The sequence below is a fragment of the Dromiciops gliroides genome, chromosome 3, assembly GCF_019393635.1.
Source record: "Dromiciops gliroides isolate mDroGli1 chromosome 3, mDroGli1.pri, whole genome shotgun sequence".
Lineage (NCBI taxonomy): Eukaryota > Metazoa > Chordata > Mammalia > Microbiotheria > Microbiotheriidae > Dromiciops > Dromiciops gliroides.
The window spans coordinates 273,654,264-273,676,160 of record NC_057863.1 but is presented as its reverse complement, the minus strand read 5'-3'; the positions used below and the strand labels follow the sequence as shown (position 1 = coordinate 273,676,160).

The window sequence follows — 21,897 nt, the reverse complement described above, 5'->3', positions numbered from 1 at the left end:
GTGGACTACATGCAGTTAATGGAGAGGGATTGGAGGACTCTCAGAGCCCCATGAAAACAGACCTGCCTCTAATTAGCCACAAACCTAGCCCTCAAATCATACCATCAATGTCTGTGTCCATATATCCCAGCTCAGCAGAAGTTCTAAAAGCATGCAGGTTAGTCTGGGGAAAATTTAAAATTATTTTCTATTTGCATAAATTAAAGTTTTCTTGATCTTTCATAAAATCCTGGTTTATCACAAAAACTTAAAGTTGACTTGGCAAGTATGCAAAATTAAAAGAAGTGTGTAATCAATTAATGTAATAGATTGACAGTTGCTCTTTTCGTACTCAGGAACTGTGTTTCTGTTCTATTGGTTTTTGTTTGTTTTTCTAAGGTAGGATTTCTCTAAGCTACAAAATCTTCATGGCATTTTAATGTAATATCATTGCTTAGGGGGCAGCTAGGTGGCGCAGTGGATAGAGCACCGGCCCTGGATTCAGGAGTACCTGAGTTCAAATGGGGCCTCAGACACTTGACACTTACTAGCTGTGTGACCCTGGGCAAGTCACTTAACCCTCATTGCCCCATTTAAAAAACATAATAATATCATTGCTTTCTAGTGGTGGAGGCTTTGCAAGACAAGCCTCACATCTCGTGTTACTTGTTTTCCCATTTAGTCAAAATAAGAAGTGCACAAATTTTCACTGGGCAAAAGATTATCCAATATCCTATAGAATTCTGTTGCTACTTTATGTTTTTCTGAGGTTTCTGTAACTTAAAGGTAGGAAAGGAGCCATATATTTCTCCTACTTGAAACACTTCATCTGAAATAACTGAAGATCAATTAAATTGTGATTTACTTAAGGTCACACAGCAGCTTCACAGTAGAATAAACTATAGAATAATGCTTTAAGAGTAAAGGGCAGAATTTTTGAGATTTAATTGCCAGCTAGTTTTAAGAGCACAGTCACTATCTTCTACTATCAAATTATAGGTGGATACAAAAATGCAAGAGAGAAATTGCTGTATTTCTTCACCAACACCCTAACCCCAGAAAAACCAGGTGAAGCTATTTATGTGTTCCTGTAGTGCTTAAGGGAAAAATACACATACGCTTTGTTTATTGATCTAGAGAAATAGCCTAGAAAAGGAACAGAAAAGAGGGTTTCAGAAGAAATGTAATTCTTTCCAATATTGGGGGGGGGTGTATGTGTGTGTACGTAAAATTTCTCACCCGTTATTTATAAGGTACTGGGAAATGGCAGACATGCTATATTGTATGAGCATTTACATTGAATTTGATTGGAAGTTATTTATGATGTTGAGAATCATATACCAGAATGATAATTTAGTGCATGGAATATCAGTTTTGTGATATATCATGATCACTTTTAGTCACATCTTTTCAAATGTTATCTTATTTGATTATTATAAGAACTTAGGGGGATTTAGATGCTATTATTATCTCCATTTTGCAAATGAGGAAACTGAAGCTAAAAGGGGTTAAGTTACTAGTGTGGCTTCACCTGGCTAATGTGTGAGGCAGGAGCCAGTTCTTTGTGACATCAAATTCAGCACTATCTGGCACACCAAAAAATGGCTAGATGTCATGTGACTTTTTTATTCTCTTCAGTTATTTTCTGGATCATCATTTAATACTGACTAGTGCCTGTCAAGCCTTTTCTCTCTTCTACCATCTCTCTACCCCGTTATCTCTCTCTCTCTCTCTCTCTCTCTCTCTCTCTCTCTCTCTCTCTCTCTCTCTCTCTCTCTTTTTGGTGAGGCAATTGGGGTTAAGTGACCTACCCAGGGTCACACAGCTAGTAAGTATTGAGGGTCTGAGGCCAGATTTGAACTCAGGTACTCCTGAATCCAGGGCTGGTGCTCTCTGTCCACTCTGCCACCTACCTACCTAAATGTTTCTGCCACAACTGCTCTTGAAATGTGAGATAACTTCAGTGTTCCTGCAATCCTGGCAAATGGAAGAAGAAAACAAGGCAAAAAAAATTATATGGCACAGTACCAGTGAACTGCGGAAATCAAGAATGCTGTATCATTGCTCCCAATGAAATTTATATGTGGACTACTTAACTATTTAACAGTCTTGGGATATAGATAAGATTAGCTGTGCTCCCCAGTGCATTAAAATGGTCTTCTATCTCAAACTTAAGAGGTTTATATAAATGTTTATCTCAGTGAGTTGTTAAGCATATCCTTCCATTCTATTTTTAGGTTTTAATCTCCACATTTAACTCTACCAGCAGTAAATCTCTTATCTCACAAGCCATGTTTTATTAACTAAATTTGTTTTTAGAATATTTAGCAGCATATTTTACAATATTCTAAAATTATTATTTTCTTTATAAAATTCATATTTATTTTTCATCTAGTAGCTTGATTTAGATTTTAAATTCAAAATACTTGAGTTTTAGGAACATATTACACTTACTAATACATCTACCATCTTATAAATATTAGCCACTTCATATCTTTTTTTGGAGACAGGCAAGATATAAAAAATATGATGTGTCTTCAATGTTAAACATTTTCCTAGATCATAACAATAAAATTTTAAATCTGAACAAGATTTTAGACATACTTAATTCCTTAATTTCATCGATTTGGAAACAAAATGACAAGCAATAAATCAATCAGAATAAACAAGCATTTTTCAAGTGTTTATTGTGCTAGGTGCTAGATACAAATACAAAAACGAGATAGTTTCTACCCTTAAGGATCTTTGATTTGGTTGGGAGGGAGAAGATAAAATATGTTTACAGGTAAGTAAATACAAGACATCTACAAAATATAAATAATATGAGGACAAGGTGGGAGAGTCAGTACTTACAGGAAACCATGAGAGTTTTCTTGACGGAAAAGACAATTTAGTTCAAATAAAGAGTAGCTAAGGGTACTAGGAGCAGAGATGAGGGAGTAGAATATTGTATTGAAGGCAGCTGTTCAGGGTTCTGATGTGCTAAAAGTCTGGAAAGATAGGGTAGAGTCATATTACAAGTTAACATTTTATTGTGAAGACAATGCAGAGCCACCACAAGTTTGTGAACAGTAGAGAAATTTGTTCAAATGGGCACTTTAGAAATACCAGTTGTGGGGCAGCTAGGTGGCGCAGTGGATAGAACACCGGCCCTGGAGTCAGGAGTACCTGAGTTCAAATCCGGCCTCAGACACTTAACACTTACTAGCTGTGTGACCCTGGGCAAGTCACTTAACCCCAATTGCCTCACTAAAAAAAATTTTTTTTTAATTATTAAAAAAAAAAAAAGAAAGAAATAGACATCTTAGGTGGGGATGTCAAGCATGCAATTGGAAATACAAGGCTTAAAGCTCAGGAGAGAGCAAAGGGAGAGTAGATTTTAGAGTTACTTGCTTAGAGAAAACAATAAGCAAAACAAGCCCAAACCATGGCCTTATGCACACATAAGAGGTAAGACATAGATGAATGATTCTGCAAAGCAGAATGAGGAAGATGATAAAAGAAACAGAAAAATCCTCTTCTAAGGGACAGGCAAACCTATATGTACAAACAGTATTTATAAGATAAATTGGAGATGATAACCAACAGGGAAGGTAGTAAACGTATGGGAAAATAACACTCTGTCTCCATCTCTTTTAACTGGCTGTCGCTCACATGAGGAATGCTCTATTCCACCTTTGCGTGTGAGTTTTTTTGGTTTCCTTTAAGACTCATCTCAAATCCTGCCAGTTGCAAGAAGTTTTTCTCAGTCCCCCCACCTTGCTAGTGCCTTCCTCTCTCCGATTGCCTTCCATCTGCTGTATATATCTTGTATTTTCCTAGTTGTTTTTATGTTGTCTTTTATTTCCCCAGTTCTTAGCGCAGTTCATGGCACATATAATAAGCAACGTGTGACTTGTTGGTTGGCTCGCCTGGCCCTCTGACCGGGTGCTTTGAGAAAAAAAGTCTGAAACAGCTGTCATTCAGGAAAGAATAGGAGAATTGTCCTGTAGCAATGGATAACATCAATTTGTAGTGGACTCGGTGTTCATGGTTGTGTTAACCTATTCCAATGTTACAGTTGTTTATTGGTGAAAACCATATTGATTCGGTATTCTTTCCATGTAACCATTCTGGCCTTGAATGTTTAAAGCTGTCTGTTTTTCTTCTGAGATATTTTTGTTCATCTTTATTTTTTTCTTAATCTGAGAGAAATACACCTTACTAAATAGATTTTAAAAATTTTTTATTCTGCTCTGGATTTTTCCAGAAGATTTAAAAAATCAGCTTGCTACATTAATGTGTTTTGAAGCTTGGAATCCCTTTGCTAAAGTGTTTTCCTTAAATGAAAGCATTGGTGTAATTTTAAGCAACTTTCTGCATATATTTAGTGTTTTTAAGATTTACAAAGTGCTTTCCTCACAATAACTGTGATTGAAGTAATGCAAGCATTATTATTTACAGAAGAAAGTTAGGGTCTGAAAGCTTGAGTGACTTTGTCAATGTCACATACCTTATAAATATCTGAACCATGTTTCTAGTCATTGTATTACACCATGATATCTTCGTTTAAACCAAAATTATAACCTCCTTCTACTTTTTCTACTCTTCTATTTAAGCAAAAAATGCTTTATCATCCCTAGATTTGTGTGTTAAATGGAAAAAGCAGAAATGATACTTAATGATACTTAAAATCAAAAGGCATTTATATCTTGATCTTATAATTTTTAACTTGATAAATAACCTGATAATAAAGGAAAAAATCATTAATTTAGAATTTATTAAGAATTTTTTGATAATCTGAAAGTGCCCTTCGAAGGTTGCCTTATATTCTCTGTGAGGTACATAGGACTAGGGTACAAAGAAACATGTACTCTAACATGAAAGAGAATAACTTTTTAAACATTATTTAGTTTACCTATAAATAAGCATTATGCTTATTACATACAATAATGCTTTTAGGATTACAGTATACTTTATTTTCATTCTATTGATTTCTTAAGGCACTTGAAGGTTTTATGTAATAAACAACTATTCTTTGTCATTACTTTCATACAGAAATTATAGTATTAAATGTTTTTCTTATAAAATGTTGTATTACCCAATTTTTTCACTAATTGACATTGATCTTTCTTTCAGTTAGGGGAAATTAGTGAGGCCCTATTTTATTGAAACAATATAATGAAAATTATTTTGACTTTTATAAGTCAAAATAAGTCAAGAGTTATTTAATATTCCTTTATTTTTCTCCTTCATCCTGTTCTCCAGTCTCCTCTCCCTTTTCCTCACCGACTGCAAAACTTCTCTCTTCTGTACTCTGTATTAAATATAGCATTACCTCTTCAACTATTGCTTAAGACTTTAAAAGCCTTCTATGGACTTTGGCTTCAAGGAAAGAAAGCTTAACAATTGGAGCGAACATTGACTTGCAGGATTTTGCTATTGCTATTTACCATAATTAATGTGACTAATCTGGAAAGCAAAAGGGTTGGCGGGGGGGGGGGGGTAGAGCTTCTATAATGGAAAGATCTATTATAGTTTCTCCCCTCAATTCCTCTTCCAACTCCCGTTTCAGGAAAGAGTATTATTTAGTGATTTTTGTTGTTGTTTTAAGCACAGGCATGGAATTCTATTCTCCAAGATAAAGGAATGTTTATTGATATATCATTAATGCATAAAATGTTAAATACAGTATAATGACTCTATCTCGTCTTGGAAGTGAGTTGAGTTTAGACCTAAAGTTCTTGTATTTCTACACACACACACACACACACACACACACACACACACACACACACACACACACACACGTACAATATTCCAATTTAGTTTATTTTTCTTTTTGTTTTGTTTTGTTTTGGCTGGGCAATGATGAGGATTAAGTGACTTGCCCAAGGTCACACAGCTAAGTGTCAAGTGTCTGAGGTCGGATTTGAACTCAGGTCCTCCTGAATCCAGGGCTGGTGCTTTATCCACTGCGTCACCTAGCTGCCCCTGGTTTATTTTTCTTAATCAACCTTCCCCTCTCCATACCCTCTCCACACACATCCATTTCCTAAGACCTCCCTCTTGTTCTATTTCCTGCTATTCTATACATTATCCCCTCGTGTCTAGTTTTTCCCTGCCTTCCAAGGTGAGAGCTAATTGGATAAACACATTGTACTTTATGTACAGGCTGAAAAAGAAGGACTTTTTCCTCCATCCCCCAGACAATATAAAAAAGTACTTACTGGAGATAAAAGTTTATTTGTTATTCCTTTTATAGTTTTAACTAGTATAAATTATTAACAAAATTAATAGGCAGGGCAGTTGGTGGTGCAGTGGATAGAGAGAGCACAGGCCCTGGAGTCAGGAGGATCTGAGTTCAAATCCGGCCTCAGACACTTAACACTTACTACCTGTGTGACCCTGGGCAAGTCACTTAACCCCAATTGCCTCACTTAAAAAAAAATAATAGGCTACAAATTGGTTTAGGGGAGAATAATATAAAATCGCTCTGGCCTTTATTTTCAAGGGTAAAATGGTACATATAATTTGGCAGTTTAAAAACAGAAACCCAGTTACACATAAAGATAGTTTTCAACATTTGTTTTCATAAGGTTTTGTTCCAATTTTTTTCTCCCTTCCCTCCTTTTCCAGACAGCAAGCAATCTGATATAGGTTATATATGTACAAACACATTAAACATTTTTGCTTTAGTTAAGAAGAATCAGAACACAAGAGAAAAACCTTAATAAAGAAAAAAAAAGTAGAAAACAAACAGTATGGTTCAATCTACATTCAGAATCCACAGTTCTTTTTTCTGGATATGGAGAACATTTTCCATCATGAGTTCTTTGGAATTATCTTGGATCATTGCACTTCTATCACAGTTGATCATCATACAATGTTGCTGTTACTGTGTACAGTGTTTTGCTGGTTTTGCTCAGTTCACTCAGCATCAGTCCACTTAAGTATTTCCAGGTTTTCTGAAATCTGCCTGCTCGTTATTTCTTACCAGCATGATGTATTCCATTACATTCATCTACCAAAACTTGTCCAGCCATTCACCAATTGATGGTCATTTCCTTGATTTCCAATTCTTTTCCTACATTATTTTTCTTAAAAATGAAATTGTGTATATCTGGAATGTGGTAAGAAGCAGTGGTTTAACAGGAATGCAAAATGAAGGCAGCTTGGCTTTTTAAGCTTTCTCTCACTTCCTTACATTGTCACAGTGATAGCTCCGTTGTTTATTATGAATATTATGAAGTGTATTTATAATCAGTTACTAGTTTAGTAATGTATTCCTAAACCAAATGCACTGTTCTTCATTATTGTCACCATTAACCTGTATCATATCTACATACCCTAATAATTTGCCAGTAATAAATAATGCATTGATTACTCTTTTCTGATAACACCTCTCTTTCAAAGTTATAATTATTTTGGAAGTTATTGATGGTTATGATATAATTGTATTATTTATATTGAATGTCCTTTTACCTTGATATTCCTGATCTGTTTTTATAATGGCTACTTTAATTGGATGCTGTCAGTTCATAATGCTTATGGTGCTTAGTACCATTCAGTGAAAAGAAAAGTTGTAATTCTTTCAAATGTCTAAACCCTTTTATTACGATGTATCGTGGACTTCTCTTGTATCTTCTTTTTAAAACTATTAACTGCTATTTTCTCTGTTTTTCTTTTTTCCCATTTTTTATGATATAATATTGATTTTGGGAGAATTCTCCAGTCATTTTAAATTGTGGTGCTTCATATTTGACTGCAATAATTTTATTTTCTACTGTTCTAAATAACCAGTAGACCAAATTTGTCTTAGAATATTTGGTTAAAAAACAAGTTAGTGATTTAACTACATAGTGATCTCTTGGGGAGAAACTTTTTAGTCTACTTTTATTTTTAATTTTTTTACTTTAGAAATGATTGTGACTGAAAGGTTGACATGAAAATGTATCATGCATTTATTGTTTAAAAGATGAATCTGCATTTCCTAAAATGGAGTGAGCAAGAAGCATTGGTCAAATAACAATTTATTTTTTACTTTAGATAAAATCAATTAATGTTGTTGGACTTAAAACTTAAATACATATATTTTTAACCTGGGCTTTAGTTAGAGAACTTGAATAAAAGCAATCTCTTTTCTTTAATTGATTGTGATTTGTAGTGCTTTATAGGACGGAGGCAGTGTAGTGATAAAGACATCTTAGAATCTGACAAAATCTGGATTCAAGTTCTGCTTCTGAAACTTGTGCCTATATGGCCAAAGCACTTAAAAGCTTTAAGCCTATGTTTCATTATCTGTAAAATGTAGGTAATATCTATAGTACATTCCTTGAAAGCTGGTTCTAAAGTGAAAATGAGATACAGCATATAAAATTTTCTGTTATATTCGTAAATGTATTCACTGTTGGAGGTCAAAAGAAACCAACTCTTGAAAAATCATCTCCAAATCGTCATATATTGACATAATTTATATATTATCATATGTAGGAAAATAAGAATAACTAATTTTTCATGAATAGCCATTTCATGTAGTTAGATTGAAGTAATAATGATAGAGAAAAATCTGTTCTCATTTATCATGAGGTAAATGCACTATGTATTCTATATTTTATTTCTATTTTAGATCATGTAGAAATCATAAATTGTTTCAATCATGATGAGAATTTGGTATTAAATATGTTTTAAGAACTTATAAGTTGAAAAATTGTATCTAGTGTGTCTTGAATATAACTGGGGTGCAAAAGACAGAATTATTTTGTTACCATTTTCAATTTATATGATTTCAAAGTAAGTATATTTAATTTTTATTTGTAATTTATATTTATTATTTATGTCATTTCTATGAAGCAACATAGTGAATACAAAGATAGCCTTTGGAGTACACCAGGAAGACCTGGGTTTAGTTGAAATACCATCTGTGACACAACCTGGCTCTTTGACGTATGAGAAGTCACGGAACAACTCATTGCCCCCGAGCAGCTCTCTTAAAACTATAAATTGCCCAGCAGTTTGCCGCTCTGAAAAGTGATTTTTCAATCTTAAATTATTCTGATGGTGATATTCAGGGTTGTAAATGAATGGATGAAATAAGAGTCCAATTGGGGGAGACAGAGCATAGAGGAAGGAATATTACAGTTAACAAAGAATCGAAAGTTGTGTAGTCATGTTACTCCAATATTCCTTTTACTGTAATTATGCTTCTACTACCAAGTAGAACTAGAGTTTGATCAAATCTGGGTGAGCACGACATTCAACAAGGAAAGTTTTCCCTCAGAAAATACTTTTTCCTCTCAGTTACCTACAAATAAAATTGGGAGTATTATCCAAAGGGTTACTTTCAGTCCCATTCCAAAATGATACATAGGAAAATAATTATTCCCAATGATAAATAAATCATTCTGATATTTGTTAGTAAAAGGCCTTATTTTCAAAGTCATTGAATTTCTAGCTTCCTACATCTGAGGGAAGTGACTGAAAAATTCTGTGAATAATTTATCTTGTTTTATGGTATAATATATTTTATAGTAGATATAGTTTGGTTTTTTCCCCTCTAAAGAAAAGGTTCTTTACATTTTTTTTAAATTACCCTTTATTATTATGAACTTGGATAAACATACACAAACATTTCCTTACAGAAAAAAAGGATGCGTTTGAACCTGATTCTATATATACTTGGGGGGTGGGGTGGGGTGTGTATTTCAAATGTAATGAGGTAGTTCCAATTTGACTCTATTTTTCTACATCCTTTTTAAGATTTTCTTATGGCTTCCTCTGTTACTTTTTTTAATGCTTCATTAATGAGCTTTGTTTTTATGTTTGTTTGTGTTTTTAAGTGGTATTATCAGTCCCCTCCAATAGCCTTCCATTCTAACATGAAACAAAATCATACCTTAGCTTTGTCTGAAAATGTAAATTTATCAATTGATGGATACCCACCTTATTTTCCAATCAGAACATGAAAGTATTATAAATTTCTTTGTAGGTATTAGTTTTTTCACTTTGATCTCTTTAAAGTCTAGTAGTCATATTGCTGCATTTGGGGATATGGTGTTTCACATTATTTTCCAAAATGGTAGGACAACTAAACCACTGTACCAATAATCTGTCTCATAGAACCCCTGCAACAATTTTCATTTTCCATTTTTTTCATCTTTGCTAATCTCATGGATGTTAGATGGAATGTTAGAATTGTTTTAATTTGCATTCCTCTTATTTGTAATTTGTAGCTATCTTTTCTCCTGTGCACTTTATTTCCTTGTTTGGTCAAGAATTCTTCCCCTATTCATTGTTGTAAAAAGTATCTTTTTTTTTGTTTTTTTAATTTATTCATAATTGTACCTTCTTTTTAACCTGCATCTATTTGCAGTTTATTATAGTATAGCTTATGATGTTGATTTTTTTCCCCAAACTGCTTTACTGGGGGAAAAATTTTTTTTTAATCAAATGCCTTGGGATTTATCTGTTGAATAATATGCAACTCTGTTCCACTTATTTATCTACTCTCTTCTACTGATCAGCTTTTCTAATTTTTTAAAATAAGTACAAAATAATTATCATGATTACTATTTTATAGATTATGTACTGTTTTGCCCTTTTTTCTCTTATTTAGAATCTTTAGTTCTCTAAATGAATTTAGTTATCAAACTGTCTAGTCCTGTAAAGCCATCACCCTTTGGCGATTTGATTGGTATATCGTTGAATCTGTAAATTAATTTATATAATTTTATTATATTTTTGTATAACTGGAAGTGTCTAATTTGTTTCAGTTTCTTTATACAAATAAAAATTAAGGTAATTGCTCTGGAATTACGTACTTGATTAACCAAATTATTTTATATAATTGTTTAGATTTAAACTTCAAACATGTTAAATGCATTATGGTTTGAGAATTAGATTGATTTTAATTTAAAGAATATTTTCTGTTTTCTGATTAAAAATATGTACATCTGATTTCATGTCATTCTTTTTATTTTTAAGGAATCTTGGCAAAAATGGCTTGTCCAACAGTAGCATTTTATTGGATAAATGTCCACCTCCACGACCACCATCATCACCATATCCCCCCCTGCCAAAAGACAAGTTGAATCCACCTACACCTAGTATTTATGTAAGTAGAAACTAACTTATTAGAAATAAATCAATCCATGATTTTTGGTGCTATTTATGTTGGACTGTGTTAACAAAACACAGTTTTTAAAGGAAATTGCTATTACACACTTGGGAAAACATGATATCTACTGGAGAAAACCTCAGTATGCTATATTTATTAGTTAGGGGAGGGAGGGATTGTTGTTGTTAAGTAATAGTAGAAAACAACTGTCCTTTAAAATATAACTGCATTAAAGTAAAGAGAATCCAGTAACCATAAAATCTGTTTTTTCATTCTAGCACCACTACCTAGTTTTGTGACAACCCCCCCCCCAGCTAATCATTTAGCATTAATTCTTTTTCTATTAATCTGTAGAATAGATCATCTTTCCTATCCATATTCTCCCTCCTTTTTCTTCCCAATGCGCATCATTACTTTTCATCCATGACAGTTGCATTCTTTTCTTACCTAGATTTTCTTATTTCATTCTTTCTCTCCATTCCTCATAGCATTGAGTAGATCCGATGTAACTGATACAATCATGGCCATTTGTTTAACTCTCTTCCCTAACTATACATTGCTCAGAGAATAATTCCTTAGCTTATCATCAAGCAAGGCTCCCTGCAATATGCTATCACCCTAACTTTCTTTCTAGCCTTGTCTCATGTCATTCCACATATACTCTACACTTTAGATACACTGGCCTACTTCATACTGTTTACATTTTACTATTTTTCTTGCCCCTAAGCTCTATACTTGTTCCTTTTTGTGCTTTTGGTCTCGTTTTTCCCAGTACCAAAATTCCACTGCCACCTGTTCAAATCCTACCTGTCTTTTTAGAGCTTTGTTCAAAGGAGGGCCCCTTCTTCATGAAATCTTTATATATATATATATATATATATATCCTTTTTCCTTGTACTAATTTGTTATACTATGGAAAGTCAGGCCCAGAAAAGGTAGAATCATGTCCGATTTTTCACAACACATTGGTGTTGAAGATAGGATAGGAACCTCTGATCATCTAAATCCCAAGTTCATTGTTCTTTTTTACTATAGTAAATCCTGATTTGTAAGAAAAATAAATCCTCTGAAGTAGTTGCAGGCATTAAAATTGTACCTTTCAAAATTATGGTTATGTAAAGTATGGTAATTGGTTCTAATACAATGTGAACTAGAAATGGAACAAGAAAATTATTCTTCACCTTGTTCTTAGAGTTTATCAGTTTTCTGTAGGTGGATAGCATTTTTTCATCATGAGTTCTTTGGAGTTGTATTATCAGAATACCCAAGTCTTTTACACTTGATCAGTTACAGCTTTGCTGTTGCTATGCACAATGAACTCCCAATACTTCTCACTTTACTTTGCATCAGTTCATATAGGTCTTGCCTTGTTTTTCTGAAACTACCCACCACATCATTTCATATAAGACAATAGTATTTCCATTATAATCATATGCCACAACTTATTCATTCATTTCCCAGTTAATGAGCATCACCTTGATTTCAGTCCTTTGCCATTACAAAATGATCTGCTAGAATCTTTTTTATACATATATAGGTTCTTTTCCTTTTTTCTTAGATCTCTTTGGGATAAAGACCTTAGCAGTAGTATTGCTTGGTCAAAGGATATGCACTGTACATAGCCTTTTGGGCCGAGTTCCAAATTATTCTCCAGAATGTTTGGACTAACTCCATTAGCTTGTTGCTCTACCAGCAGTTCATTAATACACCTATTTTCCCTCATCACCTCCAGTATTTTTCATTTTTGATAGGCATGACATAGTAACTCAGAGTTGTTTTATTTTGCCTTTTTCTAATCAGTAATATATAATATTTATTTTATATGACTATAGGTAGCTTTTGTTTCTTCTTCTGAAAACTGACTGTTCATATCATTTGACCCATTATCAATTGAGGAATGACTCTTTTATAAATTTGTCTCAGTTCCCCATATATTTGAGAAATGAAGCCTTTATCAGAGAAACTTGCTATGAAATTTTTAATAGTACTTCATTGTCTGTGTTTTAGCAAAATGTAGTTTCCCTGAATATCTCCTTTAATCTTGTCTATTTTTGCTTTTGTTTTGTCCGAGATCATGATTGTCACCTTTGCCATTTTTACTTCAGTTGAAGCATAATAGAGTCTGATCCATTCCTTTATTTTAACTCTGTGTGTTTTTGTTTCAAGTGTGTCTTTATACACAACATATTGTTGGATTCTGGGTTGTTTTTTTTTTAAGTTTTGGATATAATCCCAACATAACTCATACCCATGCCCTCAGTCTATAAGAAGTCCATTTAACTCCCCTAATAATGATAAAGTTCTTAGGAGTTACATGTATTATCTTTCTATAGGAATATAAAAAGTTTAACTTAATGTTGAGTCCCTTATGGTTACTTTTTCACATGTACGGTTTTTTTGTGCTTCTTTTCGAGTCTTTTGTTTGAATCTTCTATTTAGCTGTGGTCTTTTCATCAAGAATGCTTCAAAGCTTCATTAATTGTTTCATTAAATGTCCATTTTTTCCCCTTGAGGAATTACTCTAATCCTAATTCCTTTGCCTTTCAGAATATCATATTCCAAGCCCTCAACTTCTTTAAAGTGGAAGCTGATAAATATTGTGTGTTCCTGACTGTGTTTCCCTAAATTTGAATTGTTTGTTTCTGGCTGTTGGCAACATTTGCTCCTTGACCTTGGAGTTTTAGAATTTGGCTATAACATTCATAGGAGCTTTCCTTTGGGGATCTCTTTCAGGAGATGATCAGTGGATTCTTTCCATATCTATTTTAAGATATAATTTCTTAGGAGATACTGTCAAGGCTCTTTTTTGACCATGATTTTCAGATAGTCCAGTAATTCTTAAGGTATCTTCAGGTCAGTTGTTTTTCCAATGAGCTATTTCACATTATCTTATATTTTTTTCATAATTTTATTTAATTTTAATTTTGTTTTATTGTTTCTTGATTTCTTAGGAAGTCATTAGCTTCCACTTGACTAATTCTAATGTTAAAAGAATTAAACATCTTCAGTGAGGTTTAACCTGCCCATCCTTTTCCAGTTGGCCAATTTTCCTTTTTAAGGAGTTCTTTTCATCAATGATTTTTTTTGGTACCTCTTTTTCCATCTGGCCTATTTTGTTTGTTTTTAAAGGATTTCTTTTCTTCAATAATTTGTGTGTTTTTTTTACAAAGCTGTTAATTCTCTTTTCATAATTTTCTTGCATCACTTTCATTATTTTTCCCAATTTTTCCTCTGCCATTCTTACCTCTTTAACTATACCAGAAATTTTTCTTACTCTTGGGTCCAACTAGATTTTTTCTCTGAGGCTTTGTTTATAAATGTTTTCACATTGTTGGCTTCTTCTGAGTTTGTGTCTTGGTATTCCCTGCCACTGTAGTAGCTTTTTATGGTCAAATTCTTATTTTAGTGTTTGCTTATTTTCCCAGCTTTAAGTTTTATGTGAAAAGTTGGGCTCTGCATGCCAAGCTTCAGGCTTTTTTATGCTACTATTTTCAGAGCTAGTTCTGGGTTTCTGCTGGTTCTCAGTGCTTCCAAAGTAGTGTTATCCTAGGAGAGGTGTGGTCATTGCTTTCTTGGTCTGTCTGCACCCCATACTGCTCCACAGCCACAAATTTCAGGACTCCTCTTAGCCCTATAACTGTGGCCAGGTACCTGATCTCATGCAACTACAAGTGCTAGTGCTCCTCTTGGCTCGGACACTATGACTAGACCCCTTTGTCCCTTGTGATAGATTAGATCGCAAGCTGGAGATCACAGATTTCCACCCTGGTGGTGTGACTCAAAACTAAGTATAGAGTTGCTAATCAGTGCCTACTACCTGCTAAGGGTCCCCGGTAATTTCTTTCTGACCACTCATCCAACTTCTTACACTTCTGGGCTGAGAGCTCCCAAAGCAGTTATTGCTGGCGCTGCCAACACCACCGCCACCCTAAGCACCTCAAAGACCCATTCCTGGTTCTGCCATATTCAGTGTCTGTACCCACCTGGATGTCAAATACTTCTCCTGCAGCCCTCTTTTGCTTGAAAAGTGTCTGCCTCTAATATTTTTTTGGTTTTGCCACTCCATTATTTTAAAGTTGTTTGTAGGGGAATGTTGGGAGAGTTCACCTGGGTCCTAGCCTGTACTGTATCTACCCACTTGGCTCCACTTGTATCCCCAAAATAGTTTGTAACTGAAATTATATCTTTATGTATACATATAAATTAATACATACATACATACATACATACATACATACATACATACATACATACATACATACATACAATCACAGTGGTCTATTTTCCACAAAATGATACTGAAGTATGCTTTGGAGATTTGACCCTTTCTGCCCTCTAGAGGCCAAATTCAATTATAATTGATACCAGTAGCATAAAAATTCTAATAGGAATGCTGACTTTTAATTTATTTTAAATTTGAGGTTTGGGAACTATAGTAAAGTTTAAACTGTTTTCTGTTCTCCAGCTATCCAGCTTTATTTTGGATAATATCGTATATTATCCCTCTTCCAGTTACTTTGTTTTTAAATTTGCTTCATTTCTAATCTATTTATAATAGTATAAAATAGCTATTTTCAATGGTTAAAGCTTTTTGCAATTTTATGAAATCTTTTTTTAGTTTTATAGTGAAGAGGGCAAACTAAGTTTATATTACTAGAAGTCTAATTATTCACGTATAATCAAAATCTATTTGGGAAATTTTGGTGAATATTATCTTGAGGGAAAAACTCAGTAGTCATCAACTCACATGCCATCTTATTCACATATGTCAGTAGAATTAACTGTTTTACCTTGAAATTGGAAATTTATCATCTTTAATATTTAGACAAACTACATTTTTTTTCTGAGATCTAACAGTACATTTTAATTTTGCAGTTGGAAAATAAACGTGATGCTTTCTTTCCTCCTTTACATCAATTCTGTACAAATCCAAACAACCCTGTTACTGTAATACGTGGCCTTGCAGGAGCTCTTAAATTAGGTATGATTTGTTTTTTGTTTTTGTTTTTTACTGGTTAACAAATGAAGCATCATTTGAAATTCCATATTTTAGTTGTAATACTCTAGGTCTAAATATTTATTTTCTGTGTGTGTGAAGTATCCAGCAATTGAAAGGGGTTTTTTTATGTATGTGTGTATATGTACATGTATACAAAGGTAATGAAGTACCTAACAATACATACATACATATGTATGTAACCTTTCAATTTGTTAGCTACTTCATTACCTTTGTATTTTAATTATATATTAGTGAGGGGAAAGGGGCATGATACTTTTCACACATATAGAGATTTTCAGTTTCCTATAAGGAAGGATTTAGAGTAGATAGGTTTTGGGGTTTTTTTGTTTTTGTTTTTAACCATCATGAATTAGGATAACATTCAATGTGCTAAGAATGCTTGTGAAGTTTGGTTCCTTGATACCTTTAAAATAAGGTAGATTATGATCTTCCTGATGGTTATATGAGTGGTTGTGCCTTCAAGTGTATGAAAATAGGTAACCTCTTTTGGTAGTCTTCCATACTCTATCTATGAAATATATTACTGTCTTTCAACTAGCAACTATATCTTAACCTCATTCAAGAAGTACTGTCATTTATTCATTGAATTCAGTCTTTCTTTTTCTTATTTTAAGACCTGGGACTTTTCTCCACCAAAACTTTGGTAGAAGCAAATAATGAGCATATAGTGGAAGTGAGGACACAATTATTGCAGCCCTCAGATGAAAACTGGGACCCCACTGGAACTAAGAAAATTTGGCGTTGTGAAAGTAATAGATCTCATACAACAATTGCTAAGTATGCACAATATCAGGCCTCCTCTTTCCAGGAATCATTGAGGGTGAGTATTTATTTCCAAATGATTATTCCAGATCTAACAATAGGCTAAAGTAACTCTGGAAATTTCATTTCCTTTATACTTTCCTACCTAAACAATTTGTTGTCCACTTTTAATGCCTAAGCAGACCTCCATTTTACAGTTAGCTCTTTTAATGTGTGTGGGATTTCATATTTAGTATCTAGTCATAAACTTTTTTGTCTAAAAACAAACTTTTCCCCTTCCAAAATATGAATTCTGAAGTAAACAAAACAGCAGTAAGAGACTTCCTTGGAAAGATAATTCCAAAAAAAAAAAAAATCCATTTCCCTTAATACTACACAAGTTTAAAAGTTAAGATAAAAGTGTGTGGCTCTGATTTCATCTTAATTTCTTCTATATTCATATTATCATTAAAGGAAAAAATAGCCTTTTCTCAATTCTTCTTGAAGTAAACGGTACTTTAGCGCGGAAAAATGATCTAATGAAACATGGACCATTGGAATAGAATAGGACTTTTCAGAGACTGGAGATAATGCTTTTCTTGTCTCCCTATCCCACCCCATTTTACATAGGCCAACTCCCCAAGCTTTGGTTTCTGCACATTTTATTTCTCATAAAATTTGTGAGGGTTGGTTTGTATGTTTTGGTGGATTGGGGTTGAGGTGGGTATGGGAACCTTGGATTTCATCAATGTGGAAAACTCCCTAGTATGGTATCTCCATCCACCATTGTAGATCTGCAGCTCATCTGAAAAACAGTCTTACAGAATTGCTTGAGCATGGTATAACTTAATTATGTCCCCTCAACTTGGGAATCAGTCATATAAAAGAATAATTGAACATACTTTTAAAAATATGATTAAATACATACACTGAATATCATATGTTGTAATCATGTTATTTATCAGAAGTTTATTCTTCATTTAACAGAATTGTTTAAGCCCACTAAACTTCTGTGTATAGAGTTAAAGATTCTTTATTTTAGGTTTCTTTATAAAGTATTCTGTGAATTGATTGAGCCTAATAATAAGATTGTGTTTTTATACTATTAGAAGATGTTTTCCAGCTATAGGTTGAGCCAAAAGTCACGAATATTTAATGACTCCTTTATTTTGTTTTTAATTTGCAGTACCATATGTAGTATATATTGGAAATGAATTTGCATATTATGTGTGAAAAATCAAATCTTATAAATGGTTGAAAATGAAGAAAAAATAATTTTCAAAAAGTTATTAAAACATCAGACCCTTTTGTGACTTTTGGCCCACCCTGTATATTCAATTAGATGCTAGTGGTAAACAGCAATTGTAGTTGTCAGAAGCTGTTTTTGTTTTTTGTTTTTTTAAACCTAATGGATAATATTCTTTTTGAAGAGGAAAATTTACAGACAGGCATAGAAGGGAGATGGAAAGTGACAGAAGAAAATAGGAATGTGGGAGGTGATTGGAGATAGTGAGTATAAGTGGGAAAGGGAGAGAAGATAATAGAGCAAAAGTAAAAGCTGCAAAATGTCTCAGAATTATTTGGATCAATCCATTTGCATTGGAGTATCTATTGTACTTAACTCCTGTTGATGGTTTTGTTTTATGATGATTCTTGGTAGGTTTCTTTTTGTTTTGTTGTTTTTGCTGTTGATGGTGGTTTTCCACATACAAATAAATGTTGTATGACAACCTTTTGGCTCTAGCCAGACTATCCCTCCAGCTCAGCTAAGTTTGCTCAGGCCTACTCTTTAGAGACATGACCTGATAGTTTTTATTACATTTTCTTCCTGCTAGTATAGTCCTTCTTTAATATTTCTACAGTCTAATTTCACCATAATGGGCCCTTCCCTCCACTTCATCACCAGTAAATGATTTTAGGATCATGTTGGGTGAAAAATTCATTACCCTGTAGCTAACTCCAAATTTAGCCAGTCTGGTCGCCAAGCCTATAGTAAAACCTTTTTAGTCAGCTAGCTGTAAGATTTGATACTTCTTTTCTGGCCTTGGGAAAATAGGGTTACTACCATCATGCCATGATTATAGATGTGTGTGTGTGTGTGTGTGTGTGTGTGTGTGTGTGTGTGTGTGTGTGCGTGCATGCGTGCGTGCGTGCATGCATGCATGTGCATACACATGTATTTCTGTTCCATTTAGAATATTCTTTTCTAAAATGTCATTTTAGAATCTTTTTTTTCCTTTTAAAAATAGGCGAGTAATTTTTATATATTGCAGAATAAAATTTATAGTGCACATATGGTTTGGGTATAAACCAGGCTAATTCCTGAGTTTTATAATAGACTTATTTGTAACTCATAGAATTTGGGTGTTGTGCCATTGGACTTAGTTTCTTCTTGATCTTGATTGTATTTGAAATTAGTTAGGTTTTTTGTTAATATTGCGTGCACACACACACACAAATAAAATTTTGTTGTTAAATTTCATGTTGGGGCAATATTTTATAAGATACTAAAGAAACTTTTTAACCATAGGAAGAAAATGAAAAAAAGAGTCACCACAAGGACCACTCAGATACTGAATCTACATCTTCAGATAAGTGAGTGTGTGTTTGTTTTTTTTAACATGTTTCTTTATCATTCAAAAAGGCATTCAATGAATGACATTCTTTTTCTTTCCTTTGTACTCCAGCTCTGGTCGGAGGAGAAGAGGGCCTTTTAAAACAATCAAGTTTGGGACCAACATTGACCTGTCTGATGACAAAAAGTAAGTGCAACTAGAATACTTTTTTAATAGTAGCTTTGTCGTTTCCAAAGTCTGTGAATTACCAACAGACTTTCCTGTTTTGTTTTTTATCTCATTGATCCCTAGCAGTTTTTCTTTCTTATGAACAGGAATATATATAATTGAATAGTATTGATCATATCTGTTTTAATCTTTTTACTTTTACTCCAAAAGTAGTGGATGCCATTTAAGTTCATGTCTTTTTACTTTAGTTTTTAAAATTACAAGTTAAAGTCATGGTTTATAATACAAAATGCGTATATAGTTTAAAATTCATGCTATAATTTTTAGACCTCTTAAAAGTATGTTTAAGGAAGGGAATAAGTATTCATGGTCTCACATGGGTTGGAAATTAAAGAAGCCCTAGCAACCTCAAAATGGAGAGGGAGATGGAGGTTGAGAGAATGAGTGAGTGAGTCATATTCAAGATACCATGTCTTACCTTCTTTTTTTAGTGCTTAACAAAATGTAGGACTCATAGTATCACACTGCTGTATTATAATTATTAGACTGATATATTATAATTTGTTGTTGTAAATTATAGTCATCGTAATATGTTAAAAGTCTAGACTGGAAAATATCAAACAGTCCTTAAGTTACAAGAGCTATTGGGCTTTGGTTTTGAAATGACCCTGCAGAATCTTTACGTAAATTAAAATGCAGAGGAATCTTAAACATAATCAGTTGGAGTTAATAAGTTTTTTTCTGTACAAAAACCAAAATTTAATTATATAAAAACAGTTTGAAGGATTAATATAATTCTTTTGTTTGTTTTGCTACATTTTGGATATTATTTGTAATTTAAAACTACCTGTATAGGCATTGTTTTAGTAATTTTTTCCTTTACCTGTGAAAATTTATTTTCTCAAATAGTTATTTTCGATTTTTACTTTTGAGCTGCTGTTTTTGTTATAGGTGGAAGTTACAGCTACATGAGCTGACAAAACTACCTGCTTTTGTGCGTGTGGTATCAGCAGGAAATCTTTTAAGCCATGTTGGTCATACAATATTAGGAATGAATACAGTGCAGCTGTACATGAAGGTTCCTGGAAGCAGGACTCCAGGTAACTTTGTTAACATTCATATGACCTGTGGAATATGAAACATGCAAGAAAAGAATTTTTCCCACTTAATCATATGTTTTACACTAGTATTAATTACTGACACAGTAACCTTTAAAGTTTTCACAGCATTTCTTTTGATTAAAATAATAGACGGTTTGAAAGATTGAGTTGTTGAGGAAAGAATTTCCAAGGGTAGTGGACTCAGAACTTTTTCTCATCCTCTTTTGTACATCCCATATATAGCAATGCAATAGACTAGAATACTTTTAGCATAAGAATTATGCTATTATTGGGAATTAACCATGTATCAAAATGACAATCCCCCATACACAGGTCCCTTGAGTTTTAAAGTTCCCTAATCTCTAGGAAGCCCTTTGTCAGCTTGAATATTACAATGTCAAGAGCTGAGCTGCTTGCTTTCCTAACCATCACATCCCACTTCCACCTATCCCATTTCAGCTAAGGTACCATCCTAAAGCATCTGCGACATCTTGGTCACTAACTTTGACCCTGGATATTCAGGGTAAAGGCAGTTAAACAATTAGCATAATGAAAAGAGTTTTGGACTGTTACTAACCAGCTCTGTCTGGGCTTTATTTTCCTGATTTATAATATGTTGTAGACTACATAGATAATCTTACATAGTATCTTCTAGTTTTACTCATTCTAAATCTATAGGACCATTGAATGAATTTATAAAAACAAATAGTAAAAAGAAAGGCCTAGCCTCTCTCTCATTACTCCTCTTTAGGTAAAAGTCAAACATAAATGATTATTGATAAATCTTGATTTGATTGGTATCTTCTATCACTTTAGTCTCAACACTATGTACTAGGGATTTAGATATACAGACTGTGATAAACATTGCACAAAGATTCTGCAGCTTCAGAAGTTTCTCAAAATAGTATAGACTGATGGTTGAAGAATGTTTAAAATATTTCCCTAATTTTCCTCTTCTAGGCATAAAGTTTTCACAAAATTTAAATTTTTAAAAATTACTTTTCTTTCACCTTTCAGGTCATCAAGAAAATAATAACTTCTGTTCAGTTAACATAAATATTGGTCCAGGTGACTGTGAATGGTTTGTTGTTCCTGAAAGTTACTGGGGTGTTATGAATGACTTCTGTGAAAAGTAGGTTTCTGAAGTTAATTTTTCTTACAGTTATATAAATTTTAAAAACAACTTCTCTTTTGGTAGTATTTACGAAAATGTTAACT

At 33.3% G+C, this 21,897-nt stretch overlaps 1 protein-coding gene across 6 annotated transcripts in view; it reads left to right on the top strand.

Annotated features, from left to right (window-relative positions):
- Positions 1-21,897, top strand: part of KDM6A (lysine demethylase 6A) — a 272,112-nt gene that overhangs the window by 224,139 nt on the left and 26,076 nt on the right. For all 6 annotated transcript variants that reach the window (XM_043993008.1, XM_043993006.1, XM_043993005.1 and 3 more), the window contains 8 exons: positions 1-157; positions 10,942-11,071; positions 15,950-16,055; positions 16,709-16,914; positions 19,366-19,430; positions 19,523-19,597; positions 20,531-20,679; positions 21,697-21,811. The exon at positions 1-157 is cut by the window's left edge and continues 622 nt beyond it. In XM_043993008.1, the coding sequence (XP_043848943.1) occupies positions 1-157; positions 10,942-11,071; positions 15,950-16,055; positions 16,709-16,914; positions 19,366-19,430; positions 19,523-19,597; positions 20,531-20,679; positions 21,697-21,811 (1,003 nt within the window). The remainder of the gene's footprint in view (positions 158-10,941; positions 11,072-15,949; positions 16,056-16,708; positions 16,915-19,365; positions 19,431-19,522; positions 19,598-20,530; positions 20,680-21,696; positions 21,812-21,897) is intronic.